General features: G+C 41.9%; 1 protein-coding gene across 1 annotated transcript in view; it reads right to left on the bottom strand.

The window, feature by feature from the left end:
• Window positions 1–366: 366 nt before the first annotated feature.
• The window catches only part of NELFB (negative elongation factor complex member B), a gene marked incomplete at its 5' end in the record, with an annotated part of 11,739 nt that continues 1,917 nt past the window's right edge, over window positions 367–10,188 (bottom strand). The window contains 9 exons of the mRNA XM_009694635.1: window positions 367–809; window positions 1,065–1,173; window positions 1,980–2,121; window positions 2,830–2,936; window positions 3,889–4,031; window positions 5,415–5,510; window positions 6,496–6,598; window positions 7,299–7,411; window positions 8,068–8,253. Of these exons, the coding sequence (XP_009692937.1) occupies window positions 672–809; window positions 1,065–1,173; window positions 1,980–2,121; window positions 2,830–2,936; window positions 3,889–4,031; window positions 5,415–5,510; window positions 6,496–6,598; window positions 7,299–7,411; window positions 8,068–8,253 (1,137 nt within the window). The remainder of the gene's footprint in view (window positions 810–1,064; window positions 1,174–1,979; window positions 2,122–2,829; window positions 2,937–3,888; window positions 4,032–5,414; window positions 5,511–6,495; window positions 6,599–7,298; window positions 7,412–8,067; window positions 8,254–10,188) is intronic.

Raw genomic sequence — 10,188 nt, 5'->3', positions numbered from 1 at the left:
AAAAGGGGGGAGAAAGGGAGAGAGAATGATTCCATTTCTGGCCTTCTTTGTAAGAGTCTAGCTGAGAAGATGGCTGTTGACTGCTGCTTGGTTTAGTGACAGTGGTGGATGGCTCTGACTAATGCAGGACGTCTTGCCATGTACCAGAAGACCTAGAACTTCAAACAGGAAATTGTATCAGTACGGCTTATCTTCTCTGACATTTCCTTCTGTTGAGCACCTTCTCCAAAGACCCAGAGGAGCAAGCTAATGGCCAAAGAAAGCTATGGTTAGCCCTCAGGAGTTCCCACTACCGGCTCAACCATAATGGAGTTCACACTCATGCATCAGTTCTTAAAGTAGAGTTTAAAATACAAGATGCCAAGCTTAAAAATAAGCATTTTCTTTTTGAAAAAAAAATGTACAGTTGGATTTTAAGTGGATCTACAAGAAGACATTCAGCTATACTGAAGAAAAGTAAACCTTTGCAATGCACTGCACACAGAGTTTTCTAACCAGCAAGAGCCAGTGAACTGGGTAAACTGCAGTGTTTCCTGAAAGAGCTTCAGTGGCCTTTTTTGTTTTGTTTCCACCCTGTAGGCAGAGACACTTGAAAGGCAGTACAGTGCCTTCGCGCTGCAGAGCACTAAGTTAGTTCTTCTCCTGTCTCACTCTTGCACTACAGACACAGCTCAGCGTGAGGCTGGTGTGGGCACAGTGGGCAAGGGCAGTTCCATGGAGGGTGTCTCAGTCACTTCGGCTGGACTTGGCTTGCGAAGCTCCAGTTTCTCAGTGAGCTGGTTATAAAGCTCCTTCACAGCTTCCCCACTCTGCAGAATGAGAATTAGGGAGGGGAAAAACAGAAGAGTCATACTTCATTCTAGCTGCTGCTAGCTAGAACACCAAGTATGCAATTGCCCTGTGTGTTTTAACACAAACCAACACAGAAAGAGGAAGTTACATGGTCATTAAGACACAACTTGGTACTCTTGGAAAGCAGAGCTCATGTTCCATTAAGCAAGGTCTGGAAAGACAGCTGCTTTCATCTGCAATTAGTTTTCCCTTTCTCATGCTTCCCTTCTTACCTGCTTCGTGGGTTCCAAAGCCTTCTGGAGAGACTCTAATTTGGCAGGCGCCACTTTGTGATGCAGATGAAGAAGCAGTCTCAGCACATGTCTATGTACGTTCTCCTTTCTACAAAAAGCAATTTTAAAGCAGAGCAACCAACAGAAACAAACACTACCTCGAGAACAAGAAAGCTACAGCAAGAGTACCAGAATAATTCACACACCCACAGATTGGCAGCTTGGTTACAATTTTCCAAAACACCTGAGAATTGCAGCCTGCGTGCTACAAAGTGCTAACCCTGCCTTAGACTTTCAAGCAATTAACGTAATTATTCAACAGGAGTGGACTAACTGTAGCAACCATGAGGAAGGAAGGGGAGATTTTAAGCACAGACTGTAGCACGTGGCTGCAGCTGGTCTCTCTGTTGGACAGGCCATAGGCACAGGGCAGGGGGATGTTTGTCCCTCTGTATGTGTGGAGGAAGTGGTAGCAGCAGCAGCATATCCCGAATAGCAGTTCTAGTCACTTTTGGGGAAGCCTCCTGGAAGTTAGATCTGGTCTGCAGGCCACCAGTTGAACCACACTGACTTAACAGAATTAACAGATTGTCTGTGCGCAGCTGATACTGCAAAGAGCTGAAGTTAGTTCTTCATATTCAGAGCTACCACAAAGGACGAAGGAGACTGTCTTTTGCAGCTCCAACTTACGATTAATGAATTACAGTTTAGGTAATAATTCATAAACAACACTTAACAATTTTTCTGATAAAAACTTGATCACAATATATAAGCCTTTCCTTAAAGAAAAAACAGCATCAGGCTGTTTCCACTATACATGAAGAGTTTGCTGAACTATTAAACTGTAGTCAAAGCAGTATAACCTCTCTCAGGTATCCTGTAAACTCACTTTCCTCTGAGGAAAATCAGATTTACCTTGAGCAGGCAGTGAGAAAGAAGCCATCAAAAAGACTGGTGCAGAACTCCTCAAGTGCAAATTCGTCACCCAGCAGCGTGAGGTTACCAGTGAGCAGATGCAGAAAAATATCACTGAAGGCCAAGTCACTGAAGGTCTCAACTATACAACATGAAAAGGAAAAAGACTGAGACTGACAAGGATGCGCCAAAACCTGACCACATAGCAGATGTTTCTGCTGAAAACTTTGCAGTGAGATTTCCTTTTAAAATGGGTAGACCAGGCAGGTGGCTTTGATCTTTCAGACATAAAAGATTAGGAGCAGAGGCGTGAGAAGAATATGTAGAAAGCCCATGTCTCCACCAAGGCTGAAGTCACAGAGTAGCTTGCTCCTGCCAAAATCACAAAGTCCCCTACTATCCTTCTCCACCATCCTCCATTCATGGCAACATCCACCTCCTTGCACCCCTCAGACCCCGTAGTAAGCAGATGTACATCACTCACCAGTGGAAAACTCCCCCATGTAAATGAGCTGACAGTTCAGCAAAGGGTTCAAAGAACACTAGAGCTGGGGTGAGGGAGTGGGAAGTGAACCCCCACTGCCATTACTGGGAGCTGCAATTCCCAAGATTGCTTCAGAGCTCTCGTGCAACTCACCCCAGAGAAGTCAGTGAAGAAAGTAATCCCAAGAAAAAATTTAAGGCCATGTTCAGTCCTGTTCTGTAACAGTTTTTTTTCACCTCACAAAGAACCAAAGGCAGAATATTATGTCTTTGACTCAGAAATCACTTTCAGTCCAGGTTTACTTGCCTCCTGGGCGTCCAGTACAAGGCAAACAGCTACAGAACACAAAACAAGACAAAAACTTACCTAGTGCTGGCAGGAGCCTAAGGAAAGCATTTTTGTTCCTCTGTTTAGTGATGTGAAGGATGTAATACAGCCCAATCTCACAAGCTATTCTGTTCTCCAGCAAGAATCTGTTATGGCAGAAGCAAAGTTTCTTAATTAATAAAGCTAAAGCAGATTTTTTTTTTAAAAAGAGGGTTTAAAATACTGTTGGAGAGCAATCAGTTACAGCAGTGGCTAACCTCAAACCCACTGAAGAGCAGCTATTCAGTGAGTGATCATCACTATGTTTACTACCATGGTTCAGAAAAATTTACCATTCAGCAAACATTGCGCTGTCTCACAATGAAACAGTTGGGTTTGATTGTGAACATTTATAATAGTATTAATGATAAAAGTGCTATTCAAAATGGGTTTTAGAAGAAGCCCAAATACTCAAAAATTATACAAAGTCTGATACTATTTTTGGTTTAGTTTCCCAAAGGTCAAATAACAACACTGTCATAGAGGAGAGTACAACTACTGGGACACACTACTCCAGATTCTGGCATACAGATAAGAATTGTGCTGGAAATTAGTGCAAGATCTGAATACAACAGAGCACACAGAGGTTTTATTTATCTTTTTGACACCCCTGGAGTGATAGGTTATTACCAGAGAATGAGTGCCTGTGTGATAAAAAAGTCAACTTTACAATTTACAATAGTGCTCTTCAGAACCAAGCATGGGCACTCGTCCAGCTGCACCCAAATATCACTCAAACCTTCTTCATTCACTGCTTGGGAAGCGACACAAGCAGCTTATTTGAAAACAGTAATACCAAATACTTTCATATTCAATCTGCCAAAAGAATGGTCATTATGAGAACTATTATTTTATGTAGAGAAATTTTATTTGAGGAATCATGGTGGAAACCTGTTCTGCTAAAGGAAAAGTTCAGGCTTGATTAACTGGGACTAAATCTTGCCCCAAGAAAGCCTTCACTTTACCACATACAGTATTTTTCTTGTCAGCGTTGGCTCTTTGAAGTTTTGCTTTGGTAACAAGGCTATATGTACAAAGTCGGTAAGGCAGATTACGTACTTGGTGAAAGCTTCAGGAATGGTGCTGGGGTAGGGAATTGGTCCCTTCTCCTCCGAGGGCAGTTTCTGATCTACATTGAATGTGTGGTCATCCACCACAAAGGACATCAGCATAGGCAAGAACTTCGTGATCAACTCAGCTTCCTTAGAGGGATGGAAGAAAAAAGGGAAAAGAACGATGCTTTCATCAATCAGTTCGTGCCACCTAATGGTCCTAGAGTGCCGTAACAAATAGTGAGGCAATACTATGAGCCCCATCCTACGCTTAGGAAAACAAGCTTTGAGACATCCAGTTCCAGTCAAAATTCTTGAACAATTCACTTCCACATGTTCCACTGGTAATTAGGAAAACTGTACTTCACCTCATCTACAGAAATACTCCTGCTCAAAGTCTTTCTTTTGACAATTACATAGCATTTCTTCTGACAGACCTTTTCCAATACTGCTGCAAGCACTGCATGTTAAGGATGGTACCAAATTGCTTTTATCAACAATTCAAATTGCTTTTATCAACAATTACAAATAATTTCATTCATTCTTTAAACTGACAGGGATCAATGCATAGCTAGAATAGCAACAAGAGCAAGCATCTCCTCACACAAGGCAGATCAACCTATGTTCTATCAGATTCATAGAGTGGGTGCTTACAGTTTGTAGCAATCACAAATAAAACAGATTTTAAATACAGATTTGGAGATTCTCTTTAGGAAAAGTGTTCACAGTTTCTTTCTAGAAGATTCATGACAGCACCTCTGCAAGTCAAATCACAGTCTTACTCTTGGAGTTTCGGTCACCCTCACTGTGACAATCTGAGTATTAATGCACATCCTTCCTGTGGTAAATTGAAACGTGCAATCAGCCAGCAATACATATTTTGGAGACTTCAAATGTCCCCCTAGGTAAACACTTGGTGCTTTATAGTTCAGAACAGAAAGAGCAACTTTCTCTTGAGAAACAGTCCTGCTGTGCAACACCATGGTTAGCCTACCTGCCACCAGCTCAACGTGTCTGCTCCCAAACTACACTAGGGCAGTGTATAATACTGAGCAAAGTATTTCCAAAGCATGGAAAGACTGTAGCTGAATGTGGAACTATGCAAAATTGCTACAACAGATAGCTGGAAGGGAAAAACATTTTTCATGTCAATGAAAAGCTGCTACACTGCTACCAGAGTTTCAGACCAGACTCTGACATCCTGCTTTCCTCATACAAGATGTGTTTTACAAACCCGTCAGTTCTGTAGGAGTTCCCAGGAACAATGAGCAACCCGTGCAGAATTTAATAGAGGTACAGTCTGATTTCAAAACAGTAAGGGCCAGGCATTCATGTAAATAAAAAAGCAAGTAAACGAAGCCTAGAACATGTCCACTTGAGTTGCTGCTCTTTGACCACTTAAATGTTTTTTCTAAGCAAGCTACGACGAGAGGTATGCAGAATGAACGTTAAATCAGGGACACATTAAAATAATAAACAAGTCTAAATTTATTTAATTAAATGTGTTAAATTCTAAACATCAAATTGGCTCACCATTTTTGGTTCCTTGAAGACTTGACTGTCAATCATGTCCCAGGCCCCCTGTCCCAAAGACAGCATCCTAAGGAGCAGCAGCAGATCCGGGCTTTCCTCGAATTTTAAGGGGAGGAGAAAAACAGCTAGTTTGATCTTTCACAAGTTGCACATACAGATACTTATTTGGAAGTAGCGGTTTACATTGAAAGGTCTCTTGGATTAGCAGCTTTATCAAAGACTGCCAGAGGCATTCAGTTCTCCTATTTAATTGACAACTGATTCCTCAAGTGGGAATCAAATAACAGACACACCTGAGAGTTTGTCGGTTTTTGTAACGTTTTATAATGTGCCAAGAAGTATGCAGCCGATCTGATCACGACATAGTTTTTAAATGTGTCCAGGCAAATTAGTACACTGAAATATAAGGTGTGACAGGACAAATCAAGTCATCTCAGCAGAAGTAAGAAAGAGAAAGCGTGTGTAAGAATGACAACGATTTTTTGTTTACATTGTGTCCTGAAACCAAAACAATTTTCAGCCTTAAACTGTCATGGGGAAGTTATTCAATCCAACAATAAAATTTAACAACTCAGGCATAAAACCAGAAAATGCCTCACATGGTTCAGACACCTGTAAGGCTACTCTCCTTTAACATATAAGCACCTCCTGCAGACACTACTTGCAGAACTGTATTATACCACAGCCAACAGACCAGAACAGTGTAAATTAATCCACCGGATTTACCGTGGCAGGCAAAAAAAGGTTGCTGCTGTTAGGCAAACCAATGGAAGGACAAAGCAGGGAGGCACATATTCTATATATGATTCTATATATGCATAGCTGTTAGGACAGAATGAGCCATGCAGAGAATTCATTGTCAACTTGGAGAGCTTCAAAATGCCTGTCTCCAAACACTGCTCCTGCAGAGCTCTAAGGTGTGTGCTACAAATGGACAGGTAGTATCACGTTTCCCTTATTTCAATTTACACATGCATTTGAAGACTTAATCATACTTCTTCCACAGTGTCAGTCCTTCGTTGATGAATGCTATTCGATTAAGACTATAGTTCAGATTAGGTACGCAAGCTGCGACACTCACCCTGGGTAAGGTGTCCTGCCCAACCAGGTCTTGCAGGTGCCTTATGGTACTCAAGGCCAAGGTGTTAATGGCAAAGGGATCACACAAGATCATTGATAAGTCCCTGAGAAGAAGTAAAAATCAAATACATGTCATACATAACAAACAACCCTACCGTACACTTCCATATCCAGCTGTAGGACACCAGCTTGTTGAGAACATGCGTTTCACTCGAGTAAGCTGTTTCAGCCTATTCTGTTGTAATCCTGTCAACTACCAGATGTAACATCAAAGCGGCGTGTGCGTGTGTACACTGTATTTTTTGTAAACACACACACACTGCTGAGTTTAAGAAGAGAGGTAGACACAGGGCAAGTACTGTAACAATACCCTTACTATGATAGCATAAAACCTGAATTTCTGTCTTTTGTTACCTACAGGTATCCGTCCACCTGATGAATCTTCTCCTGCCTTGTAAAAACACCATGAATGTTATTTCTTTGACTTGAAAGAGCATGTTACCTGAAAACAATTACTAAAAGTCTTCTGCACTGAAATCAAGCAGGAGATCTCCCACAGTCAGTTACCAGGCCACAGGGGAGACTCAAGAGTGGTAACTTAAGCAGTACAAGCTACGTCACTGGAACGTGCTTGGCTACGCCCTAGTGCACTAATGCTCATGAATGCACCGCACTCGACCGCACAGAAGAGCTACTGGCTGTCAGCTGGCTCTAGGGAAGAATTAACACCTACAATACCTGCCAGATGTTGTGACTGCCAAGAACTCATTTTCAGTTTCTCAAGAAATAGCCTAAGTGCCTTACCCCAATACTTGCTCTTGTCCTTTCTTCACTCCATCCAGAAACCCTTGCAATTCCCGAGCTCTCTTGTTGTCCACAAACTTCTCCCGAATGCAAGCATCAAGGCACCAGGTGAACTGTTATGAAAAAGGAGAAAGCTTTATGAACCACAGCAACTCGTTAAACCAGCAATAAAACATGATGTCACAGAAAACAGGCTTAGAATGACTTCCAGATATCTGGAATTAATACACTTTATTAATATGCATGGTACCAAGCTGGTCACAAATACAGAGGAGGTCAGAAATACAAATATCCCCAAAGGAGGTCAGAGATACCAATGTAAGTTAACCCGGTGTCACTTTCTCCCCTCCCAAGAAAGGCATTCCCTGGCAATTAAGGAGCAGGCATATATAAAATATACTGCTGCCCAGCACACCTGATCAATGTGGATTTACACAAGTAGGAGGCTGAGAAAGAAGCAGCATCACTTTCATTTTTTTTGCAGTATCTACATAGGTCAGATTAGACATTGTTTTTAACACTGCACAAGTACCATAAATTTTGAATGATTTCTGGGTTATGAAATGAAAGCAAGCTGCTTAACCAAGATGAAATTTTCACCTCAAGTTCCAAGGAATATAAGATGACTTTTGGATTCAGGGTCTGAACCCTCTTCACAGAGAGGAGTCATCTTCTCTGGGCTGAAGTCCTGCAGGGCAGCAGGTATGAAGGAGTGGGCGAAACAGAAAATTCTCCAGTAATACCCCTATCTGTCCCACATGATTAATACCTTATGACAGGGGTCAACGGTGCAGATTTCACTGATTTCCAGGTCATGCAGCGACATCAGGAGCTCTGCCCGTAGTGTGCAGTAATGAACATTCCTTGTCCGAAGGAACAAGGTTCTCAGAAACTGCAACACCATATCGTAGAGCTTCACGTTCTTCCCAATCATCTGGGTCAGCTTCTGAACCACCTAAACTCAAAGTGGAAACAATGTGCACTCAGTACCAAGAGATACTGTTACTTCACACACACACAAAATGTGAATTAATTCTTTTACATGATTTATCAAGACTGAAACATTCACATTGACATGAGTTCCTGAAAAGGAACTATTTATACCCAGATTTCCAAGCACGTTTGTTCAACAGATGTTCACCAAATCTTTCACAGCTGTAATAAAAGACTAAAGAATGTCAAGAAAAGGTTCTCCTGCAAAAGGAAATTGAGGCATTTGTAAAATAAAGTACTCAGCTATGCAAAACAGGTAAGCAGCGGTACCCATTACTGATGAATATAATTTACAATTATTGTAACATGAATGAAACTCACTTTTCTTTGGAAGTCTTTTTGTATTTCTATCTGCCTTCAGGCTATGGGCATGAGAATGAAGGTGAAGGTTTGTACTGGTTTGGGCTGGGATAGAGTTAAATTTCTTCACAGCAGTTTGTGTGGGGCTATGTTTCGTATTTGTGCTGAAAATAGTTTTGATAAGACACTGATGTTTTGATTACTGCTGAGCAGTGCTTACACAGCACCAAGGCCTTTTCTGGTCCTCACACTGCCCCACCAGCGAGTAGGTTGGAGGTGCACAGAAAGCTGGGAGGGGACACAGCCCAGACAGCTGACCCTAATTGACCCAAGGGATATTCCAGACCATATGATGTCATGCTTGGTGAAAAAACTGGGCATGGAGGTTGGCGGGGCAGGCAGGGGGACACCGTTGCTCAGCGACTGGCTCAGTATTGTCAGTTGGTGGCGAGCAATTGTTTTCATTTGCATCATTTGTTTTTCTTGAGTTTTATTTTCCTCTCTCTGTTGTTTTTTTCCTTACAAATTTATTTTTTTAATTTCTTTTTAACTGTTAAACTGTTGTTATCTCAACCCACAAGTTTCCTTCTTTTACCCTTCTGATTCTCCCCCTGATCCCACCATGGAGGGGGGAGTGAGTAAGCAGATGTGTGGTGCTTAGCTGCCAGCCTGAGTTAAACCACAAGTCCGCAGTGTAAACCTGAAATAAATTGCACCAGAGCACTCAGACTAAATGGGCTTTTGAAAGCACAACAGACCCAAACCAAACCCCCATGTAACATACATGCTGCCCTCTCTGAAATTAAAGCTTTATACTGCCTAATCACTGCAATTCCTTAGCATTCTCAATTAGCAAGATCCTTACAGGAACTCTGGTACTTCCCTTTTGGAGTAAAAGCCCCCTGAAGAAAAGTGACACGTTCTAGCTGAACCACTGTAATGGCCTGCTGTTGTCAAAAAGAGGAGAGACCCACTCCTCCTAACGCCTATGCCACTGTTCCCTCCCACATCAATCCGGTCTATGTGATCCAGCCCATCTCCTTGCAATGGCTTTGGTGCCAACTGATCTCTTCTTCGAGCAGATCCAACTCACTGTCTTGGAAAACTACTTACTGGTTTTATTTGCTAGAGTTTCTGTAGTAATTACTGAGATGAATCAGCTCATGGAAGGGTCTGATAATTGCCAGAGCTACAGGTGGGGAAAGGAGGAGCAGCACCTGCCTTTCCTGTGGCTGAGTGTTGGATCAGCTCAGCCACCTCATGTAATTCCATTCAAAGAGCAACTTTTCTGAATGCCAGCTTAACTACAACTTTAAATGTCCCCTTCCATTTAAAAACAAAAAAAAAAAAGAGAGAGAAAAAAAAAGGCGGAGGGGGGGGGAAGCGTTTGTTGGGCTATGTCTGGCTAAAAAAAAAATGTCCCAAGAAAAGAAATTTAACATATTCAAACTGATTTGATAGACATGCTCAGCCTTCAGAACAGCTGAGCTGTATTAAAGCCACACTGAACAATAAAGGAAAAAATTTGGCCTTGCTATTTTTTTAAAAGCACATAAACAGCTTAGAATATTAATCAATTATTACGTAGCACTGAGTA

Source organism: Cariama cristata, unplaced genomic scaffold (genome assembly GCF_000690535.1).
Source record: "Cariama cristata isolate BGI_N322 unplaced genomic scaffold, ASM69053v1 scaffold12412, whole genome shotgun sequence".
NCBI lineage: Eukaryota > Metazoa > Chordata > Aves > Cariamiformes > Cariamidae > Cariama > Cariama cristata.
The sequence above is the reverse complement of the archived record's forward strand: the minus strand, read 5'-3'. Positions and strand labels throughout refer to the sequence as shown.